Raw genomic sequence first — 25,277 nt, forward strand, 5'->3', positions numbered from 1 at the left:
GAACGACCTATTTCTCGATCGGGTTGTTACTTTCAATGAAAAGTGGGTTCTTTACAACAACCGGCGATGCTCAGAGTTGTACCAAAAGAAGGTCATGTTAACTGTTTGGTGGTGTATGACCGGTCTCATCCATTACAGTCTTTTGAATGCAAGTGAAACCATTATGGTGTAGAAGTATTATTAACAAATGAATGAAATGCAACAGAAACTTCGACAACAATACCCAGCATTAGTCAACAGAAAATGACAATGTCCGACCACACGTTGCTAAACTGACCCCGCAGAAGTTGAATGAATTGGGCTACAAAACTCTACCTCATCTGCCATACTCTCCAGACCTCTCACCCACCGACTACCACTTTTTCAAGCATCTCAACAACTTTCTGCATGAGAAATGCTTCAAAAACCTAATCAAAATCAAAAATACCTTCAGCAACTTCATTGCCACCAGAATGCAAGATTTTTAATTATTTACATAAATACACTTGTTTCGTGTTAAGTGTGTTAATTCTGGTGGTACTTATTTTGATCAATAAATTTTTGTTTGAGCCGAGATATGTTCATCTGAATTTAAAAGTTAAAAACTGCAAGAACTTTCTTGTCAGCCTGATATATATATATATATATATATATATATATATATATATATATATATATATATATATATATATATATTACATTGACTAAAACGTAAAAATAACTAAGATGGGAATGGTAGTCTGAATAGTACAAAATAAAAAGAATTCATATTAAAAATAAACAACAATTGTCTTCCAAGACTTCATCTAAGAGTCCGTTCTTGTTCGATATGAACTTGTGTGTAAATGTAGTTGACCCTTTTCAGACTTCATTTGCTTCACTTATCAGCTGTTTTGCTTTTTCATCTGTCTTTATACTGATAAGTCCATCATCCACATTGAAGTTTCTTTGGATCAATGCCGCAGCCAGAGGATACTCCTTTTGATATTTGTTGGCTAAATATTTGAATCTATAATTCGCACAACTCGGATATGAGCATGCACCCAAAATGTGGACTTGCATACGATATTCCTTCGGTTCAGTTTTTTTGTCTCCATCCTTCCACCAGATGAATCTAAGAAAGTCTCTATCTTCAGGACTTACATGAAAGTGACGGAACATTCTTTTACATCACATATAAGAGCGATACCATGTTCTCGGAACCTGCACAGCTAGTGCATTGGATCTGTCAGGAGGTAATCATTTAATGATGTGTTTGGAATTTAGCAGAACAGTCAAACACAACTCTGATTTTCCCAGGTTTTCTTGGTGAGGAATGTGCCATGTGCTTTCCCAGGTTTTCCATGGTGAGGAATGTGCCATGTGCTACCATCATTTAACGCCTCACAGACTTCTTTGGCATCTCCTTCGTTGATGATTTGCTCCATAAATTTGATGTAATCTTCTTCAAATTTTGGATTTTTTATAAATTTGGTCTTCAGATGTTTAAGACGAACTTCGGCCAAATGTTTATTTTTTGGAAGATGGGGACATGCATGAAAAACGTTTCTAGACGTTCCTCATTATTATGTTGAATTTCTAGATGTTCCTCATTATTATGTTGAATTTCTAGATGTTCCTCATTATTATGTTGAATTTCTAGATGTTCCTCATTATTATGTTGAATTTCTAGATGTTCCTCATTATTATATTGAATTTCTTCATTTAATATCTGGAGGAATTTTACGTCTTCTTGAGACACATGATTTTGGGATTTATATTATGGAAGTCCATCTCCAAGGCTCTTATTACTGAAGTAGGAGTAATAGGTGGAATTTCTTTGGAAGAGATTTGGTAACAATGTCCAACTGTGTTTCCTGGGTTGTTCAGATGTGCTGTTGGTCCCATTATACACCACCCAAGATTTGTCTTGACAGCGAATGGATCTTTATCCTTCCCTGTGATCACCTTTCTTGGTTTTAGCGCACCTGCATAGTCATACCCAATTAACAGTCCAACAGGACAGCCTAACTCATCTGGCATTTCCTTTGCTATACTTATGCGGTGCTCCCATGCTTCAGCTGTTTTACAGGTAGGTATATTATTTCTTTCCAGAAGGATGTATTCTCAATTGTAGGAAGGCGGCAATTCTATTTGTTTTTGTGAGAAATACCCTCCTACTTCCAGTTTTAATATACGTCAGCAGTTCTCTATTGTATTTCGACTGGCTATTAATGATAACTTCAATCAAATGAACTGTTTACCTTAATTCATTCACAAATATCTTCATTGATAAATGTGTTGCTGCTTTGGGTATCTAGTAAGGCAGTCACTAATATTTCTGGACTTTCAGAATCTGTGCAGGAGAGCCAAACAGGTATGATCATAGATGTATGATTGTTGTTGCTCATCCTTTTGCAGTACAAGGTTGTAGCACTGATTTTCTTACCCGGTTATTTCAACTTCCTTGCACTTAAGTTTGCCCTCATGAAGTGGTGTTGGATGTGCCCATTTGCAAATGTTGCAAGTAACTTTCTTCTTACAATCCTTTGAAAAGTGGCCCACCCTGAGAGAACTAAGGCACATATTGTTGCCGAGGACAAAACTCCTTTTCTCGTCAAGCAATAGAGCTCAAAACTCTTCACATTTGTAAATAAAGTGGTCATGCTCACAGCAGTGGCACTGCATTGGCTGTAATATAATGGTCTCTGAATCATTACATTTGGGTGATTTCTTACCTTCCTTTATCATGGGGTTTCTTCCTTTGGGTGAGGTTGCTGATGTCGCTAGTGCATTAGCTCTGGTCTGAATTTTATCCGAACCCTTTTCGGCTTGGTTCAAGGCATAAAGGGAGGATTGCATGCTATTCATACTTCCTCCACCAAATTCCTGAAAGCTCGGGTATGGTAGGTTCTTAGTGATGTACCTATTCCAGCGATCTGTGATCCAATTAGAAAGTTTTTCAAGTAATTTCTGATTCTGTTCACAGTCATTCAACACGTACAGACCAGAAATATACGACATTGCACTGCAGCATGTTGTAAGAAAGTCACTGAATGTCCTCAGCTTGAAGGATTCTCTGGGTCCTATTCTCGCCAGTTTTTGAGCTTTTCTCTGAATGCTCTTTGTATTGAAAGGGGTGTCCATAGCGCTTCTGTAGAATATCCCAAGATTTGGTATCTGCCACTTCATCTGTTCGATAGAACATTCCCTGTAATGCTAAAAGAGTTTCACCACCTATGTATTTTTTTAAAGTAAAATAACTTATGCAGTGGGTTCTTACAACCCATTTTAACTAGCAACTTAAATGTGGTGTTCCACTCAATAAATTTGGGAGGGTCTCCTTTAAAAACAAATGGCTCTAGTGTGGGGAGTTTAGATAAAATAATTTTTAAGCCAGTAATGGGAATTCATAGTCAGTACAATAAAAATCTCACAAGTCTGAATTATGCTGAATTATCTCCCTGGTTTCTTGAGACTTTTTCAAAATGGCGTCACGAGACAGTCTCTCCTAGGTTAGCCTTAGCGATTTTCTTATTTAAAAATAAAATTACTTGATCAATTTACATGATTTTTGGAATATGATATTTTCTTTTCGCCACAAGTACATATATCGTACAAATTTTTCTTTGTTTTTGTTTTTAATATAGGGGGAATTCTGGACAAGCACCAAAACATTTTTTACTAATTATTAATAATAAATAAATAAATAAATTTACGTTTTCCGTTTCTGGAAGCTGGTTTTCATTTTTTGTAGGTGCCTCCTGCCCCCCTCAGCGATTTTCTTAACTCGTTACTGGATTTAACTTGGCCACGGGGCGATGATGCACCGCACCGAATTAAACATAAAATTTGTAATCAATATGTTAGGATGCGGCATTGTAACCGACTCACTCATGTAAAAAATTACACATTTTTGAAAGAAGGGTACTTGTTTTTGTTTTCTTCCTTTCTCGACAGTAAAGATTTGGGAGGGGAGGGGGTGACTCTAAACACATGGACTCCGAAAATAGAGCAAATAATAAAATAATACAGGCTTAACGCCGATCGCCCATCGTTTTTTTATTTATTTTATTTTATTCTCTCTCTCTCTCTCTCTCTCTCTCTCTCTCTCTCTCTCTCTCTCTCGCTCTCTCTTACCCCCCTCCCCCCGATTATCACCCTCCTCTCCCTCTTCTTCCTCTTCCTCCAAATCAAGTATCTTATGTAACGTCGGAGAGAGAGAGAGAGAGAGAGAGAAAGAAAGGCCGACCTGGAGAACCGTGTACCGCCGCGTGTTACGGACGGTCGGGCGCATCGACCGACTGAAAAGCAGCTGATCGTGGTCAGTAAAGTCGCAATCACCAAGTTTCAAAGACGACCCGAAACAAACTAAAACGAATGAAATAAAGGAAAAATCTGACCGTATATACAACAACAATAACATCGCCAAAATAAAAACAACAACAATCCAAGATGGATTCTGTTTTTACGGACACCGAGAACTCTAGCAGTTCCGACTTTAGTGGCGAATATGCCGAGGATTTATCTTATTCCTCGTTGCAGGACATTCCGGGTCCCGTGCTGAATAGAGCATCGGAACTGCGGGCCCTTTCTCTCGCCTACAACCATCTATCGCCTTTCATCGGTCAGAGTATCGCCGCTTTTCGAAACTTGGTGAAACTGGACATTAGTAACAACGACCTCTTCCAATTCAGCGAGGAAATCGGTGGACTGGTCAAGCTGCGTACTCTGATCGCCCGCAACAACCACCTTTGCTCTGAGAACATCCCGAAATCTCTGGCCAATTTGAAGACTCTGGAAGTGGTCAACATGAGTGGCAATCAATTCGTAGACGTTCCTCCTATCTTTTTAAAATTGGAAAAACTCCGTTACTTACACTTAGGAGCAAATCAAATCAAAGAACTTCCCGTACAAATCAAAGAACTGACCCAGTGAGTAACTTTGTTATTTCATTCGATTTTGCAAGATGAATCTATGGGAGACCAGTGGTGCTATAAAATAACTAGATAATAGTGTCGCCAGAAAATACACAATAGTTTGAAAGTAATACTTGTTCGTAATCATTTGGGTCTGAGCGACTTAGAATCTCAAATAATAATTAGAGTCTTCGAATAATAGTTCGGTTGGTCCGGTCCAAGGTTAGAGGGATGCTTAAGTATTAGGTTGGTGCAAAAATAATGTCATTTTTATATATATACTTACACATCAAAAAACGATATTATTTTTGCACCAACTTATTATCTTCACATTTGGATAATTTTAGACTCCCTCCCTTCTCCAAACGGGTGTTTTTGTTTTGTTTTATTTTTTTTTTTTTCGAATGCCATAAAAAGATACTTAAAATAAAATATTCGTTTTTAACGGCTTAACATATGTAGGGGGGGGGACGGTTTGGAGCCGGGAGTGATTCTGTAAATACCTTCATTCGAGTAGGAGATGGGTTCATCGGCCGCTGTCGTCTGAGGCCGATTAGTCTGATTCAGCCTAAGTTATTTTTATAACCTATCAGTGTCCCCGACGCCCCAGTAAGGGATCTGAAACCCCTCCTCACTCAACGTTAAATTGACTTCATGTCTAACTATACAGTGGAAAGAAACGAATAAAAAACGGTGCTAATGCAGAGAGTGATGATCCGCGCTATTTTTTTAAATCGTATTTCCACGTTTAATTAAAGTTTTATGATATGTTTTTATTCAATTGTTACAAAACGCCCCCTCCCATGTTAATAATGGCTTTTTAAATAATAATGTTATTATTTCAGCACGAATCACTCTCTGCATGACTCATGCAGAGAGTGATCCGTGGTTATTAGTTTTTTGGTACTCATGCACTGCATGAGTACCAAAAAACTAATAACCTCCTTTTTATTTCAAGAAACGTGATTGATCTTATTAACCTACTTTATTTCAGGAAATCTTAAGTGTTTGCTTTTATTACTAAGTTTTATTTTTTTGTCTGTTTGTGTAGTTTGTTTTTAACCGTATTTTTTCTGACAAAAAAATTTTTTTTTTTTTTTAGTTTTATGGCATTCCATACAATTTTTTTATGTAACAGTATCCAAACACGATGAAAGACCAGATGCATAGCAGTTGGTGTTCGTTTTAATAAGTAAAACCTAATTTTCAGAAAGGCAATTTCCAGTGGTTTATCAATCATATTATTGTTCTCCATAATTTTAATTGCATTTGACGAAGTCAATATTATTTGGTGAATAAACTTTGCGAAAGTGGAGTTTAGTTTTATCGGAGAAAATGACTGCAATTTCTTTCTCCTTTGTCTCATTTTCTTTAAGATTATCTTAAAAATGATGCTAAAAATTTATTTCTAAGCAAATTATTATTTTAGTATTTGTAAGAAATAGGCAGCCTGAAATGGCGGTTGTTATGGAGTCAGTTCCCAGTATTAACGGAAAATTTCAGAAATGGCCAAAGATGTTTACTATTTGGAAGCTACTTTGGCGGACGTTTACGAAACTGCCCCCCTCCCTTCTAAATTCTACAATTTACACTTTTTTCCGTTTTCACGTTAATCTCATCTATTACAAACTTTCAGATTAAAAAATCTTTTGAAAAGATTTTTTTAATGACTTTTATCGTCGAGGATCAGTTTTCAATTATAACGTTCTACTAAATTAAAACACCCACTTTGTGACCATTTATTTCTCACGTGACCGGTGAATAAAAAAGGGGGTTAAGGTAAATTTACTTTCTTTTCAACTCGACGACGACTTTATAGGTTTTCGAGTATCCTGTAGACGAATATCACAGTAATGTTCTATTTTAGTGTCGAAAACAATTTCTAAAAATAGTGAGTTCAAACAAAAAAATTGAATACAAAGTTTAATTATAAAACTATTCTTTCGGGGTTTGTATTACTGTACACATAGATTCGAAAAAGTTGAGAAAAAACAAATATATAACAAATATTAAATGTTATCAAAGGTAAGATAAGTTACTTTTCTTCCAAACTGGATATATTTTTCGTGTTTTTATTCAATGTAACATGTTTATTCAGCTCGAAAAACATTCAGTGTTTACCGATGTATTGGAAAATTCAAAATGGCGCCCGACTTTCTCTTTAACACAGTAAGTTTGGGAAAAAGGTGTTATAAACAATAAGTTAGACAAAAATACTATTAAAAACCCACCGAATATATGTCAACCTATGTCACGGTAACATATATTGAGCGAGTTTCTAACAGTATTTTGTCTAGTTTTATGTTTATAGCACTTTTTCCCAAACTTACCGTGTTAAAGAGAGAGTCGGGTGCCATTTTGAATTTTCCAATACTTCGGTAAACAGTATGTTTTTCGAGCTAAATAAACATGTTACATTAAATAAAAACACTGAAAACATCCAGTTAGGTAGAAAAGTAACTTATCTTGCCTTTGATAACATTTATTTGTTATATATTTGTTTTGTGACAACTTTTTCGAATCTATGTGTACAGTAATACAAACCCTATATATATATTTGGGGGGGGGAGTTTTTTGTCAGATTATAGCTATAGGTAAAATAAAAACATTAGAAACCCTTCAAACATTGGTGAAGGCACTTAAACCATAAAAAAATTGCGGTAACATAAATGCATAAACACCAAAATTGTTTTTGTTTTGTTTGTTAGTTAAATCCGGCTAAAAAAAAAACAATAACAAAAATAAAAAATAATCCGAAAACCGCAAAGTTCAAGCCAAATTGAAATTTTTATTTGTTACGTTTGAATAAAAAATAATTATTAAAGCAAAAACAGTCGTGTTCTCGTCGAGTAAGTTTTTTTTTTTTTATTCAAGAAAATAAAAGGTACTCATTTTTGTTTACAAGTGCTACTAATCTGGACTTGCACCAATTTTGTTGTTGATAATTACCTATAACTATAATCTCTGCCCCCCCCCCAAAAAAAAACTATCCACAAGAAAATAAAACATAACAAAATAATCCGAAAAGCGCAAAGTTCAAGCAAAAAAAAAAAAAAAAAAAAAAAATGGGCCAGTTGTCAATTTGGTCTCATTTCGTTTTCCGGTACGCTCGATCTGACTTTTTGATCACCCGTCTGGTCGGCCATATTAACATTTTAACTCGAAATGACCCCTAATGTACTAATGTATAACATAACACAGAAAAAAAAAACGTTTATACACAGCTTTATTTTCTCATATAACCACCGTACGCTTTCAATGGATATTACCATATTTATTTAGCTTACATTAACTTGGTTTAAATACGTTATTTGGAACAATTATAGTCATATTGTCGTTTCTACACTATTGGGACGGAATTTCGGAAATTGTAAAACTGAATTTCACATGAAAACAATGGTATCTAAGTATTCCTCGTATTTTTAAGATGATTATATTCAAAGATTACGAAAATTGGTAAGGTAGAAAATTATTTATTAAATAATAATGTTATTATTTCAGCACAGCTGAGGCTCAGCTGTGCTGCAGCTGCACTGCTGCAGTGCTGCTGCAGTGCTGCACTGCACTAGTACCAAAAAATAGAATTTGATAAAAATGTTCGTAAGACACAGGAGAGTTCAAAAGAGGGGTAATTTTCCGTTTTGTATTAAACATATGGCGGCAATTTTTACCTGCTAACCCGATTAAAGTTTTTTTTTCTTTTTTGCAATAATTTTTTAATAATTCAGTAATATTCAGGTAATTTCGATTTCGACTGCATAATTTGGAAGCTACCATTTTAACTTTATTAGAATTGACAAAAAATCTGTTGAAACCATTGTTTTTTATTTTAAAACTCCATTTATCGACTACAAAATCTTGTCATAATTCTAGAAGCGGCGTCATATTTTTTCCGACGCTAAAATAGAACATTACCAATGACATTTATATTCGAGGCAGACAAGTAGTTGTTTAAATTCACAACAAATAATTGTTACTAAAGGCAAGAAATAATTTATTAAAAAACAACAACAAAAAAAAAACATAGATAAGTGAGATGGTGGGGGGGGGGGCGGTAAAAAAAAAGTTCCCTTCTTTTTAAACGGGAATATTCACCGGTCACGTGAGAGGCATGATATTTTTTTTCTCGGTGATGGTGATGGTCGCAAAGTTTAATTTAGAGCGTTATAATTGAAAACTGATCCCCAACGATAAAAGTCATAAAAATGTTTATTCAAATTGTTTTTTAATCTAAAAGTTAAATTTCTAATCGATGAGATTAACGTGATAAATGAAAATAAGTGTAAATTGTGGAATTTAGAGGTTGGGGGCAATTTCCTAGACGTCGTCCGCTGCCATCTTTGTTGTATTTAGTACTTAAAAAAAAATATTGAAATCCGAAGTGTCATCTATCCCGTTTTACTTATATATTTTTTTTAGATTGCAAATTATTTCAGCCATTTCTGGGACTAGGTATTTCTCACATCAATACTCCAAGTCTACTTCATGCAAACTAATATTCTTTAAATGCTCATTCATTACAACTATTTCTTGTTCTCTTTCAGTGGAGGAGAAATCCTTCACGACTGAGACAATTTTTATTTTTGTACCTTTTCTCCACGTTAAAAAACGACCCTGGTGTCTAACTCTGTCCCGTGGGGAGGCATAGTAAATAGGTACAATTATGAAGTCATATATGTTGCAATTGCATCTTGACTCCTTGTCTAAAGGGAGGTAACTCTATTTTACTATTTTAAAAAAATAATTAATCATCCTGCCCTTTAATACTTCAGAATTTTTGTAGGAATTTTTGACACCCCTAACACGAAACTGCAAATAAAATATAAAAAAAACTCGTAATTTCTCTTTTAAAAGTGGGTTGTTTATTTTCTTTATGGATTATACTTCCAAAATAAACTATTAAAGTTGTTTTAAAAGTAATAGAAATTTTTTTTTTTTTTAAACTAATGAATTTTACGAACTCAATATTTTTTTAAATTTTTAAACTTTAAAAATCTATCAAAATTTTTCTATCGATTCTATTTTTACGGTATTTTCAGGGTCAATGTGAAATTTTATGCTCTTTCCAATAAACCGAATATAATATTGTAGACAAACGTTTTTTTTTTTTATTCACGCCCCCCCCATTTTCAAGTGTCTATTAAAAAGTAAATAACTAATTTACTCACCAACGTTTTATATATCATAAATTGAAGAGAAAAGGTCAATAAATAATATATTTAAATTTAAAACAAAAACAAAGTAGTGTTTTTTTAGAAATTTACCTGTAAAGTTCGAAGTTTAAAACCTTTTTTTTTTTTAACCACGTTGTTTGTTTTTTCTTTTTTTTTTTTTTTTAATGAAACCTTGGTCCTTGCTCCTTTAATTGAAAAAAAAAAAAGGGGGGGGTTGAATTACATTTTTCGAGTAGTTATAAGCTTGGAAAGACAGGGGGTCGAATAATTCACGCCTCCCATTTTGAAATGTCTATTAAAAAGTAAATAATTAATTTACTCACCAAAGTGTTATATATCACAAATGAAGATAAAAGATCAATAAATAATATATTCAAATTTAAAACAAAAAAAATAGTGTTTTTTAGAAATTTACCTGTAAAGTCCGAAGTTTAAAACCTTTTTTTTTTTTTAAAAAACCACGTTGATTTTTTGTTTTTTGTTGTTTTTTTTTAATGAAACCTTGGTCCTTGCTCCTTTAATTGAAAAAAAAATTAGGGTCGAATTACATTTTTCGAGGAGTTATAAGCTTAGAAAGACGGAGTGGAATTATTCAATATTTTTCACGAAATTTCTGACACACCTAGTAAGATATCCTTTTGTAAAGCAATATGCAAATTTATTTATTCTAGTGACGTCAATTGCATACACATGGATGAAATCGTTAAACTTAGATGAATATACACACTCCATTACTGAATCGATTTCTAAATAAATTTAGGAACAGATGAAAAAGATGAAAATCTCACGAGTTTATCAAAATCTTTAATACTATCCATACCAGAGAAAACATTAAGAGATTTGTCAAATAATAAAAAAATATCTATATTTAAAAGTAAATAAAAACCCTCAACTATACTTCCCACCCTTGAAAAAAAAATACACGAGATTCTATTTTGAGATGATTGTGTGAACACCCTGAAAAAAACATCTTGTAAAATTTAATGTGGGTGATTAGTTTTGCATATAAATTAAAAGTAAAATGATTCCCCATTTTTCAGGCCATTCTAATTTTTTAGGGCGGTTAACTATTTTCTTAATTATTTTTTTAAGGTAGCTAACTAATTTTTTAGCTATGATTCTAAATGCAACTAGCAAAATCCTAAAACCACACAAAATCGCCTTAAAAATCTAAAACACAAAATTTATTTCCCATAGCAAAAAAAAAGGGACGTTAACAGCCCTAAAACGTTTTGATGATCCAGAAATGTGGATCATTTTATGTTAAATTAGACTGCACGTTTTGTACCTGCCACTGTCCACCACTAATCACAATAAAGGGTTTGGTTGATTTTTCATCTGCTCTAAACATTTTTAAAATAAGAAAGAAATTTTATGATTAAAATATTTGCCGATTTTACAATATATTTTATTTTATTTTTAAATTTTTCCTTTTCAAAATGAAATTGATGTTACAGTGGGTGATCATTGTGATTTGCATTGAGGCACAGATTCTTCAAAATGGCTATTAAAAATTGTGTATAGGCAGTAATAATTTTTTCTTTTTTCTTTTAAATATTATGACATGACAAACGTTTTAAAATTGAAACCAATTTAGTATTACAAAGGAAACCCACATTTCAATACTTTGCATCATGGCATTTTGAACGATAGACAAAAACTTGAACGGAAACTGTAAATGAAGCAAAGTAAAGTCTTTTAGTGAATTATAATTTTGTTTTTTGTTTTGTTTTTTTAAATTAAGACTTTAAAAAGTTTTCATTGTTTTTCAAAAGAACTTGTGTTGAGATAATGCAAGAATTACGTTTTATAACATAATTTCATAAATATTTGAATTCAAATTAGTTTTTTTTAAATCTATAAAAATGTTTACTTTGTTTCAGCTAACGTACAACTCCTTTATTATTTATCATTTTTAGCTAATAATTTACTTCCATTCTGCTATATTGGAAATTTGCATATTTATTTATCTTATAACGTGTTTTCCTTCAGATTACATGTGCAATACTAAATAGATTTTAACTCCAAAGGATTGATCATGTCAATATCTTTAAAAAATAGTTATCACTTATAAACAGTTTTTTATCACAATTTGTGCCTGACATGAATCTTACTGTTTATCTTAAAGTGTAGTATATGTTCTGATACTATACTATGGTGAAAGTACAGTATAGTTAGCAGTCAAGAAATCATAAAAAAAAAAAAACAAATAACCAAATGCTAAAATATACAAGTCGATAGATAATTAAATTTTTCCATGCTAGAACTGTTTTTATTTTTAAATCTATTTTTACAGCACGAGAAATAAATGATCACTTGTCGCTTAAGTAAATTTTATGTATAACGTTTTAAAAACTGTAAGAGCATTGTTGGTGTAAGAAATTAAAATGGCTGACATAAATGATAAAATATTGGATTAAAGTTACATTTTCAATATTTAAAAAAAGTATTTCAGAAAAAAAAAAACAGTTTAAAGCCAATAAGGTTACATAAAATTTGGGTGAAAAGCAAGTGAAATATAGATGAAATATTCCAACTGACCCTATACTACGATTGAACAATTTTAAATTTATTCTTTACTAGTGTGACATCTGTCTTTAGTATTGCAAAAATAAATTGAGAAAACTAAGAATTACAAACTTCAGTACATTAACCGGAGAGGATTAGAAAAACTCTTTTTTTTCCTCCACAAAATGCTAAGATTCACGATATAAAAAAAAAATTGATGGTTATAAATGAGCAAGATAAAATGAGTGAAATGAAAATAATCATTAAGAACTAATAGTTAGTTAATAAGATGTCCTTTTGTAAAGAAATATGAAAAGTTATGTATTCTAGTGACGTCAATTGCATACACATGATTTAGTGTGTTAATAGAAAGCTATTTTTGTTTTATTATATGTATTTGCCCTTTAATCTCTCTCTCTCTCTCTCTCTCTCTCTCTCTCTCTCTCTCTCTCTCTCTTTGATAAATGACACAATATAAATATACAGATTTTATTTGACAAACAAACATTTGCGTTGTCAGTTTTAGTGACCTTTTTATTTGATAACTGTTCTCTAAATTTTGAAAACTAATTCTTTTTTTTATAAACTAGCATGGCTACCCAGGGTTGCCTGGGAGCAGAGTTAACAACATAAAAAAAGTTTTAAAAAATGTGTGTAAGATCTTTTTTTTTTTTTTTTTTTTTAAGACCCCACCCTTCTCCCTCTCTTTCTCTATGTCTCTCTCTATCTATCTGCTTCTCGCAACCTATTCAATATATAAAACTGCTGGTTGATTTAGCTTCAAACAGCAGTAAGAATGAAAAAGTAATTTTCTTTCTGTCACAGGTATGTACATCTCCAATACTATTACTACACTGTCCCATTGATTACTGTACACACAATAACCCTTATCCCCGAGTGGCCCTTGGGCCTTGATAAGTGGTGAACTCCATGTAAAAAAAAAGAAAAAAATGAAGATTCTTGATTTTTGTCTTTTTATAGGAGGGAATTCCTGACAAGCACCAAAAGAAAAAGTTTTATCCTCATCATAGTCAGTATTGTTTCATCACGTTTCAACCAATTATTCATCTGACCGTCTTCAGATGGTTAACTGCAACAGGATAGGAATGCTGAGTCTCTTAAAAAATAATATATAATACCATTTGGTATGGACTCGACGATAGAAGACCAGATAAAAATGAAAACTTGGATCTATAAAACCAAAAAATCCAACCTCGATTGCTATTCGGGGCCTGTGGCGCAATGGATAGAGATGTTGAATCTCTACTGTTCCGGGTGAGTATTGTCTGAAGCTAGCGGTTTCAATCCTACTCAAAGCAGGCCAGAGAATTAGTTGGCCAAAATGTGGTGAGACAACAACTATGGAAGGCAGTAATTACTGGGGATACAGACTCAGCATTCCTATCTTGTCATGATTTACCACCTGAAGAAGGCCAGAGGAATGGTTGGTCGAAACATGGTAAAATAACAACTATGAAGATGAGGATAACAGTTTGCAAATAAATATACATATTACTCATCTCAAAGGATTCCAATAAAAAAGATAAAAAAATGATATATAAAAATCCTCCTATTGTTTTCTTGTATCTTGTATTGTCAGCATGTAAAATGTATGTTGAATCGAATATCATGACGATTGTGTACCTAACCCTAACCATTTATGTTTGTCTTCAAACTATTTATCTATGAATAACTAATATATATATAACTAGCTGGCAGCCCGGTGTTGCCTAGTTGCACAATATGCTTAAACACAATATTTTAATTTATGCAGATTGCGTATGTATTATTATAGAATCAATCATCTATTGATTATTATATATTATGAGGAATAATTTGCCCAGTGGACTAATTTGCAAAAAAAATTAAAAAATAATGATAATGTCGTTCATCAAATTCTGTCTGATACTTGGGCTTGACGATGAACTCGCCTAGGAGCCCGGTGTTGCCCGGGTGTTTGGAGGTGTGTGTTGAGCAAAAAAAAAAAGTGGTAGTAGACAGGCAGGCTCGAACCCGTACCGTGAAGAGGAAAAGAATGTGAAAAAAAAATGTGACGTCTTTGCTGTTGTGTACATCACAAAACCAGAAGTGACGAACATCAAAATTAAGGCTAGTCAATTTAAGAGTGGATGACTTTCAAAAATATCGGCAAAAAAAAGCGACCCCTCCTTATAGAAAACTGCCCCATTGAGGGTGAAGGAATTAATGTTTTGGCCAATTTTTTAATATTTATTGTCCGGTTTATTTATTTATTTATTTTTTCTTCCAGCTTGGAAGTGCTGTATCTTGGAGGCAACCTGTTAACTGAGATCCCATCCGAAGTTGGCTGTCTCAGTGAATTGAACACTCTTGCTCTCTGTGATAATAAATTACACACTTTACCTCGGTCACTGATTCACTTACGAAAACTCCGTTCACTTAGCCTTCATAACAATCAACTTTCCACATTACCACCAGAGATAGTATCTCTTGATTTGGTCGAACTCTCTCTACGTAACAACCCTTTAGTTGTACGATTTGTGAAGGACCTTGTCTGTGATCCACCCTCTCTTCTTGAGCTTGCTGGGAGAACAATCAAATATGAAAAACTGAATTATGGACAAGAAGATATCCCAGAAAATCTTCAGAATTACCTCGAATCGGCAAAAAGTTGTGTAAATCCAAAATGTAAAGGTAAGTGTTCAATTTTCTATTCTAGAAATTCTTGGATTAGTCTGTTTTTAAGTCATATTTTTATTTATCTATATCAATATATTATCTGGCTTTACGAGGATTGTACTAAGACTTGATGCTCCACAAATGTTTTTGTAAACAGTTGCCATATTATTTGCTTTCGGAACCCTAAACTAAAGACTTCACTTTTATATTATTTTATTTTTGAATTTTATTTTTGAATTTTATTTTTGAACAATTTTTAACATTTTTTCTCCACTTTCAGATTGTTTTATTTTTTATTTTTATCTATTTTTTTAATCTATTTTTTAAAATCTATTTATATATGTATTTCCATATTCCCTGTATGCTGTTTCTTCTCCTCTCCTTTATTCTCTACTTTCTCTTCTATCTCCCTAATTTTTTCCTTTTTTCTTCTATTGTTGGCCCTTTTTTTTAGTTTTCCCCATTATTTCATTGAGGCCTATAATTATTTTTTTGTATTATTACCTACATATATACTACCCCTCCTATTTTCCCCTTGTGTTATACCTACTTTTAATTAATTATTACTATTTACCATTTTATCCTGTATCTTCATTCTCATTTCATATCTAAATCTCAGTAAGCCAGTTTTTCATAATTGCATTTTGTATAATTGTGGCTCGTCTCTTCTGATGAGAAGCCTTTAGCTTTGAAATGTCATGGCCTAAAGAGGTTTTGTTTCTTAATTTTCCCTTATCTTTTCCTTATTGTTCTGATGCTATAATAAAGTTATATATAACTTATACTCTTCATCTTTCATTTTCATATTGGTCCCCCGATTTATCGGAGAAGGAATTATGTTTTCAGTGGCGTCCATGCATTCGTGAGTCCATTATTTCGGACGATTGCCAAATAATCGTCCATTAGTTTTTCCTGAAATTTTGCCACAAATTGTATTTCATTAAATAGATGTGCACAGATAAAAAAATATTTTGAGAAAATTCCCGCTGCATTCCCAGGGACTCAAAAGAGGTAAAAAAATGGCCCGTTTTGCCCCATAACTTTTGATCCATCAATTAGATTTTTCTGAAACTTGGCCGAAATGTGGAGCCCATTGTTCTTAATATAAATCCAGTATGGGTGACCCTGACAAAATTCTTGTTTGCATCCCTGGGGACTTTTAGTGCTTAAAATGCTCCTTTTTGTGACTTTTTTTTTTTTTTTTTTTTTTTTTTTTTTTCATATTTCTCAATAAAAACTTGATGTGTCTGACTATATAGTGTTTTTTACGGTGGTCAACTCAAATATACATGTGTTAAGGCCTGAAACTGCACCATTATCTATTTACATTTGGATTTGGCGTCCCCAGGAGCTCAAACGGGGTCAAAAATGCCCCAAAATGGCCCAAAATGACACTTTTTGCTCCATAGCGTTTAATCCATCCATTAGATTTTTCTGAAACTTGGCCAAAATGTGAAGGCCATTGTTGTTAATATAAATTCACTATGAGTGACCCTGGCAAAATTCTGGTTCACATCTCTCTGAGACTTTTAAGGCTAAAAAAAAGCATGCCTTTTTGGAGCTCTTTTTACATATTATTCCAAAACTTGATATGTATGTCTATATAGTGGTTTTCCATGGTGCTGAATTCAAATATACATGTCTTAAGGTGTGAAACTGCACCGTTTGTCCATTTTCACTGGGATTCAGTGTTCTCGGGAGCTCAAAAGGTGTCACAAACGCCCCAGAATTGCAAAAAATTACACTTCTTACCTCATAAATTTTGCCCCATCCATTAGATTTTTCTGAAACTTGGCGAAAATATGATGGCAACGTTGGCCCTTCACACTTCCCACATTCATCATTTCTTCACTATTTTTTGTGGCGTCATCTCACATGCATCACCAGAGGAGGACCATGCATGCACGGCTTGTTATATATAATATACTCATGACCCGTTTGGTCACATCCAGTAATACTATTTATTCTACTTATATTTCATTCAAAATTACATAAACTGTGATATATCTCTTAAGATATTGAGGACATTGCCAAGACTGCTGCAAAGAAGATGAGATCCATCTATCATGTTAGTTGTCGAACACAAGACTGTTAATACGTATAAAGAAAAATATAAACATATAAATGACGGACTTCGACAACGGATACGGAGAGAGTATTTTATTCGACCCCCCCACTAACTACTGAGTATATACAACAATGGCCGCTTCCCCACTCCTGACCGGAAACTGCCTCACTAGCACAGAGAGTTTTTCAGGGGAGATCACTCACACAAATTAACAGTTGTTCCTCCCTTTTCTCTTCTTTTCAGTTGGGCACCATGTAATCTGCAAAAAAAAAAGGGGTCAAGGTATTTACATAATACAGATGATTCCTTTGGGTCGGATATGAACCCAAGGATCTTGAATGATGGCACTCCTTTCTTTGTCAAGGTGTCCGCAATTTGTAGGTCAGTTGATGTCTAAGAGATCTCTTCAATTTCTTTTCTGTCAATCATTTCTCTTAGACGAGCCATCTCTATGCGAAGTCTCTCATCCAAAATTTGTGTTGAAGAATGTACAGAATCATAGAGGCAGAAATTGTCTGTTTTACAGAAGACCTTAATGTTGTTATTATCTTTCAGTTGTAATACTTCTAACAGAAGTTTTTGATAAAAAATGCAGGCTTCTGCCATGTCAACCATGGCTAAAGTTTCAGCAGCTAAAGTACTTTTGACAATTCTTCTAATACGTTTAGATTGCCAGGCAATGGGCATATACTTGCCATTGCTTTCAACCAAAAACAGTATATATAGCCTCCCTGTGAACCTACATCTGTTAAATTGCCAAAAGAAGCATCACTGTATGCAACAATTTTTAGGTGTTCAAGGTTCCCTAAGTCTGGAATATCTATATGACATTTCTCTTTTTTTGCTACCCTGTTAGCCTGTTTTAAGCATTTTACATCTTCTTGTTTTAGCATTGAACTTAACTTGCTAACATCATAACTAAGATCAGGTCTGGTTTGGGTGGCTAACCAATTAAGTTGACCGATCAATTGCCTGGTTTCAGTAACCTCTGTTGATGATATTGCATCTTTCAAATTTCTGCCTGCTTCTAGTGGGATACACTTTAGCTTTTTGACATATTCGTCCCGTCCAAGTTTAACAGCATTCCCGTTTTTCCTAATACTTAACCCTGTATACTCAGCAACTTTCTCAGATTTGATCTTAAACAAGTGACGAATCTGGTCTATAACTCTGCTCTGAAAAATTTCTGAGCCTGCGAAGCAAAAATCATGAGTAGCCATAATACCATGCAGCTTGTTTCCAAAGTTCCATGTGAATATGGCTTGATCATATTTTGAAACCACTGCTCCTGATTTCAATAATTCTTCTTTGAGTGTCAGATACCAGGACCTTGATGCATCAGTCAATCCATAAACACATTTGGAGAGTTTCCAAACATATCCTGGAGGTACATTGGCTTCTTTGGGAGGATGCAAATAGATCAGTCGGTCTAACTCTTTGCTCTGTAAAAAGGTTGTTTTTATGTCCATTGACTTACACACCCAATGGTTAGATGATATTATAGCATATGCTATACGTAAACTTTCTTTAGACCATGTTGGAGAATCATTTCTTATGTTGCCAGCATCCCTTTCCTGAAAGCCTCTCGCCACAAGCCTAGCTTTATAGACCTGTTTGCCATTGACATTTTTATTTGTATAAACCCATCTTCTGGATATTTATGGGTTGGCCCTGGTCAGGCACTTGGGTGTACACTTTATTTTCAACCCAGCTTTGGAGTTTGTTTTCTCTTGCCATTTCCAGGTTGTGATTAGGAGAGGAAATCTTTATTTTCCTCATCACCAGATGTAACTGCATCCTTATTTATTTGTTCGACTTCATTTTCTTTTCAATCCAATACTCCATGTTTAAAGTCGAGCCAAAAGGGTTCACCTTGTTCCATAGCCACATTCATTAAATGCTTATTTTTGCCTGCTCTACTTATGACCTTCAATGTTTGCCATTCCGAATCATCATCATTGGCAAGTTTGCATTTAATGGATTGTCCTGGTTTGGGAAGTGTGATTGTTTTGTGAATGGGGTTTTCTTTTTGTAGTACATGTGTCTCTCTCACAGTCTGATGTTGTGCAACATGATCGTTCAGGGTTCCTGGTTCTTCAGTAACATCGTTCTCGTCAGATATTGATAAGTTTGAAGATTCTTCAGGCTCATTTTGTGAAGTGGTGGATTCAGTTATAGCCTCATTTTCAGAAGAACTTTGATATGTTACTGGGTTAGACACGAGACGACATGGGTGCACTCTTACGTATGTACCTCCATGTTTAACAAGTACCTGCTTGTGCTCCCACCCTATGACAGTTCCTGAACCAAGCCATCTATCACAGAAATTTCTCTTATAGAAAACATCACCATTTTTGTAGGATCGTGTTGTACTCGTCCTAACTTGATGCCGAAGTGCACGTCTTAATTTTTCCGAAGACTCACACATCATAAACTGTTTTCTAGCTGCATGCATGGCATTGAGATTACTAGCAACAATCCCACTGGTAGAGACACTTTCTAACGCAAGGAGTTTATCATTCAAAAAAGAGGGCAGATTGGGGTTCTTACCAAAAACCAGCTGATTGGGGCTGAATCCATGAGCACTATGAAGCGTGTTCTTTGCACTTATAGCCCATGCTAGTGCTATCTCAAAACTTTTTTACCATCTCTCCCAATATTCCATTGTGCCATTCACTTAAGCCATTACTCCATGGGCTTTCAGCAGCGGTGGTATGCACAACGATATTCAAATTCTGTGCTATGTCACAAAATGATTCATTTTCAAATTCCCTACCATTATCGGTTAAGATAGATCCAGGAGTCCCAAAATACACTATCCAGTATTTAAATATAGCACTGATGATATCTGATCTTTCTTTACTAGGAATCCTGATGCCGACACTGTATCTGGTAGCATGGTCAATCAGGTGCAGTACTTTGTTACCATAAATCTCTTTAATATCCATAGCAACAGTTTCATTAAAATAAGATCCTAATGGGAATCCAACAATAGATCTAGGTTCATTTTTTTTTATAGCGAATACACACTTCACAAGAATTTGGAAGTGTTTGTAAAATTTTAATAAATTCGGGATCTCTTATCCCTGCGTTACTAACTAAATGACATAATTTCTTACTACTGGGATGACTACATTGTCTGTAATTTAGTTACAATTTAAAATTTTTCTGCTTTGTTTTTAGAGGAGATTTCTTTAACAAGGAGAATGTGTTTTAGCTTACCTCTATCTGGTAGGGGTCTGGTGATAGGGATGTGATAATGATGTACATTTCAACGGAATTTTCTTTTTCAACATCGTCACGCTGTCATGTTGAAAATTGAGACAAGTCCCGGCCCTTTTCATGGTTTCTTTGCTTAGAAGTGGAATGTCGGAATCCACAACATCGGTAACAATACTGACATCAGTGTCAGCGATGACACATGGTAGAGTCACATTGTAGAGAGAGTTCTGTTTGTTTCCATCACCGAACATGAAGGTTCTCCCTCCTTCTCTCATAATTTTTTTTTTTTTTGTTCTTCTGTTAATGTTTCGAGAAAACACTGGTACCATTTTGTTCCACAAACAATGCCGGATGCACCACTATCTAGGACAGCCAAACTAAGTGTTTCACCCAAAAGCGTGTTGCCATTTGCCTTCCGTTTTTGCTGACTCATCAGCACAATATTAGCCAGGGACGTATAACTTTCATGTTCGTCGTCCTCATGTTTGTCCATGGGTATCATCGACATAAGGGCAGTCGTATGACCAGTAGAATTTGCAGCCACATTTGAAACACACCGTAGTGTTGCCAGCAGGTCCACGCGGGTTCATTCTGTTTTTGTCAGTGGAGCGCGTTTTGTTATGTCGTTTTTCGCCGCGATGTGTTTTTCTTCAACGACTACTAAAATATGAACCACCGCGGTGCGTAGAGCGACCATAGTACACCTTGCTAGAGAAAGAAATACTATGGGAGCGCGTTTTGTTTTGTCAAGCGACAAGGCCATTTCCCAGATTTGCATTTCTTTTTTCCATGTGCTGTATTTGTCTTTAACTAAGACGTGCGGTGAAATGTGTTTTGAAGCCATAGTTACGTTTTGCTCTGCTACCAGTGTTAGTTGTCAAACACAAGACTGTTAATACGTATAAAGAAAAATATAAACATATAAATGACGGACTTCAACAACGGATATGGAGAGAGTATTTTATTCAATTCCCACTAACTACGGAGTATATACAACAATGGCCGCTTCCCCACTCCCGACCGGAAACCGCCTCACTAGCAGGGAGAGTTTTTCAGGGGAGATCACTCACACAAATTAACATATCATGCTAGAAAACTAACCACACTTGAGAGTATCCTATATATCTACAAAGCTACTATTTGCTAATGCATGGCATATCTGGGTTGGTGCATTTATTATTAGTCTCTCTTTTTTAGACAGGGTCCAAAAAGAGTCTCCAATCTAATAGGCTCTGCACTATCAGCCAACCTCTGGCCCCTATCCCATCACCACAATGTTCTTCTTATGTCTGCTTTACAATTATTTTAATGGAATGTGCCCTGAAAAACTCATGTGCCTCTGAACACCCTCCCCCCCCCCCAACTATCCTGACAAGCCCCTTCACTGTTCAGGTCCCTAGATGCTGGAAAGTCTTCTTCCCTAATAGGTTCTTCTCTCAAACTGCTAGACCTTGGAATCCTCTCCCAGTTTCCTACTTTTTTGACTGTGCTGACATGCAGAAATTTAAATGTAATCTGGACACATCTCCCTGCTCAACGTAGTGTATCTGTAGATATGATCTCAAAAGTAATCCCTTGCATCCAAGTGGCAATGTGCTTTGTTTGGGGTGAATAAGAGTAAAACAAAAACAAAAAAAATTATGTGTGCGGGTGTGGAGCACACATGGTATGTACAGATGTTCATCAAAGCAGCCAGATTAGAGGAAGATGGAGATAGCATGACTGATGTTGACTGCAGCCGGTCTTAGATCTAGGAGCGGGGGGGGGGGGAGTCTGTGCATCCCTTTTTTATGAGGCAGATTGTGGCTCCACCTGCTATCATAAAAATGGGAGGTAACTAATGTCTGACACCCTCTAGTGGAGAGTCTGTAATTGTGTTGAGAAAGGGAGATAATGCTACAAAAGTAAAACGATTTTTGATTCATGCTTAGTTTAAGAACCTCTCATCTTTGGAACACATTGCCACAGGATTGCTTCATTGCAGACTACAACATTGGTAATTTTCAAATTTAATGTCAACAAATACATGTCAAGCCCCCCCCCCCAGTAATCGATTTCTTTCTTTACCAACCGAATACAATTCATTAGTTAAGAGCCTCAGAACCTACCTTCCTTGGAGAGGCAAACAAACCCCTAATTAACTGTGAGATGCTCAGAGGGCCAGCTAACTGCCCGTCTGTTGGAATGCATATAAATAAGTGAACAAATCAAATATTGATTATCTAACTCCAGACGAGACAAATTTCCATTTTATTGTGCACTTCTCTCATTTGCAACAAACCTGTTATTTGCTTGCATTGCAAACATATGCACTAAACAAGGAAATAGCGAAGGCAGCAAGGAGGGTTTTTTTTCCTTCACTTATTCATTAGTCAGTTTTTTACATGTTAATGTTTTTGTGACAGAAATATATATATATACGGGGATTGGACAAAATAATGGAAACATCTTGTGAATTTTGCATCAATTAATAGGTGTTTTAAAACTATAAAAATTGAAAACTTACCAAAATGTTTCTATGTTTTCAGCAAGATACAAGTATTTTTAACGTGGTCTCAGGAATGTCTACAGAACCCTTGAGAGGAAAAAATGTGCTAGTGTAGTGCAAGGCCATTTGTACACCACCACCCTTGTCCAATACTGGTCATATCTAAATAATTCAGTTGCAAATTCCTGATAAATCGCCCCTCTGTTTCTCACTTACTACAACTTGGATGTCTTCAAGTCCAACATAAACAAATTCCTGAAAAACTGCCCCCTTAAGTAAGACACTTTATCAAATCTCCATTACTAATGATTACTACGATATTATCCCATTGATTACTGTACATGCAATAACCCTTATCCCTGAGTGGCTTCCGGGCCTTGATAAGTGGTGACTACCATGTAAAAAAAAAAAAAAAAAAAAAAAAAAAATTTAGAACTAGCAGTGGTGCCCGACGTTGCCCGGGCTTTTAGATGCCCGAGTGTGTGTAGATGATTTAATAAGAAACCCCCTCTCCAAATCAAGTGGTAGTGGCGGGTCGGGGGGGGGGATCGAACAAACAAGTGGGCAGAAGTGTTAAAAAAAAATAAGTGGTAGCAGGCAGGCTCGAACCTGTAATGCAAAGGAGAAAATAGGTTAAAAAAAAGCGTGACGTCTTAGCTGATATCTTGATCTCCTGAAGTTCAGAACATTGAAATTAAGCATAGTCCATTGGAAAGAAGACAACGACTTGCTAATATATCAGTGAAAAAGTGACCCCTTCTTGTACAAAACTGCTCAGTTGAGAGTGAAGGAATGAATGTTTTTGGCCAAATTTTCGATTTGTCGTCCAAAGAATCGAGCTTGAAAATGATACCGATCCTGTGAGAATCCGTCATGTGTGTTGAAAGTTTTTGCGAGACATACAAACACACACACACATACATTTTGCACTTTACATATATATACTAATATACTAGCGGAGATGCCCGGGTGTTTAGGGGGGGGAGTGGTAGTAAGCAAGCAGGCTCGAACCCGTGACACGAAGGCAGAAAAGAAAGTGAAGGAAAATCTGACATCTTACCGCGACGCTACGAGAGAAAGTGAAAAGTGTTTAAATTAAGCAATGTCAATCAAAAAGTTGACTTGAAGTGAATAAGTTAAGAATCACGTACGCACAGAAATGAACGTTGGCTGAAGGCCAATTAAGCTTTTAGCTTTCTGACATATTTTGCTTCCCCACAATGTTGAGGAAAACCAGTTTCACCCCACACACCCCCACACCCAAAGGGAGAGCTCTCCAAATGAATAGCAATTTTCTGTCCCAACATTGATCAAAGCTAATTGCTTTTCTCGAGGTCCCGGCCAGAAAGCCAGGTGATCCACTTTTCTTTGATTAGTTTCATTTTATTTATACAAAAAAGGATGGAATAGAGTGAATTTTTTGAAAGTCGATCAAAATAGATATAGACCTCTGTTCGCAAATCGTAGATATTATAATCTAGGAAGTCTAAATAAATGTAACGTTGTCGAGAACCCAGTGAAAAAAGCCTTTCTTGGACATACAAAAACGCAAGCAGCAGTTTTGCCTTTTATATATATAGATTACACTTGATTAAAAACCAAAGTACAGAAAAATCTTTATAATGTATGTACTCGTCATGGAATGAAGATGTCATATTCCAAAAATCACGTAAATTAATAAAGTAATTTTTTTTATTAAGAAAATCAAATTTTACAATTTTTAGCAATTAAAAATTTTAATTATTTTGAATACAAACAAAATTGTAGTCAAATTGAATTGTCGCCCTTGAACTTTGGCAAAATATAAAACAATATGGTCATTCTTGGCCTCCTCATGGCTTCCTAATATAATTTGATTTTTTAAAAAACATTACTTGATCAATTTATGTAATTTTTGGAATATGATATCTCATTTTGTGATGAGTATGTGCATCATAAAAAATTTTCTGTATCTTTGTTTTTTAATGAAGTATAATTCTGAAAAAGCACCATATTTTTTATTCCTCAGAACATATAATATAGTGCAACTGAATTATCTAGATATGGCAGTGTTGGGAAAGAGCAGGCAGAATAGGTCTTTTCTTTTACAGTTTTAACACTCCTATTAATTGATGCAAAATTCACAAGGTGTTTTTTTTTATTTTATCCAACCCCTATATATATAGGGGTGGGTTTGCTCAGATGGCGGAGCACTTGCCTTGCATGCAAGAGGCTTGGGTTTCGAATTCCAAGTTCGGTTATATTTAACTGATGAGCCCAAATGATGGCAGAACTCGAGTCTT

At 34.8% G+C, this 25,277-nt stretch overlaps 1 protein-coding gene across 1 annotated transcript in view; it reads left to right on the top strand.

Annotated features, from left to right (window-relative positions):
• The first annotated feature begins 4,143 nt into the window (after positions 1 to 4,143).
• LOC145248948 (leucine-rich repeat-containing protein 58-like) overlaps positions 4,144 to 25,277 on the top strand; it is a 33,425-nt gene continuing 12,291 nt past the window's right edge. The window contains exons 1-2 of the mRNA XM_080110747.1: positions 4,144 to 4,892; positions 14,829 to 15,232. Coding sequence (XP_079966873.1) covers positions 4,414 to 4,892; positions 14,829 to 15,232 — 883 coding nt within the window. The 5' untranslated portion in view covers positions 4,144 to 4,413. The remainder of the gene's footprint in view (positions 4,893 to 14,828; positions 15,233 to 25,277) is intronic.

This window comes from Euprymna scolopes, chromosome 27 (genome assembly GCF_053919585.1).
Source record: "Euprymna scolopes isolate OS-2025 chromosome 27, ASM5391958v1, whole genome shotgun sequence".
Taxonomy (NCBI): Eukaryota; Metazoa; Mollusca; class Cephalopoda; order Sepiida; family Sepiolidae; genus Euprymna; species Euprymna scolopes.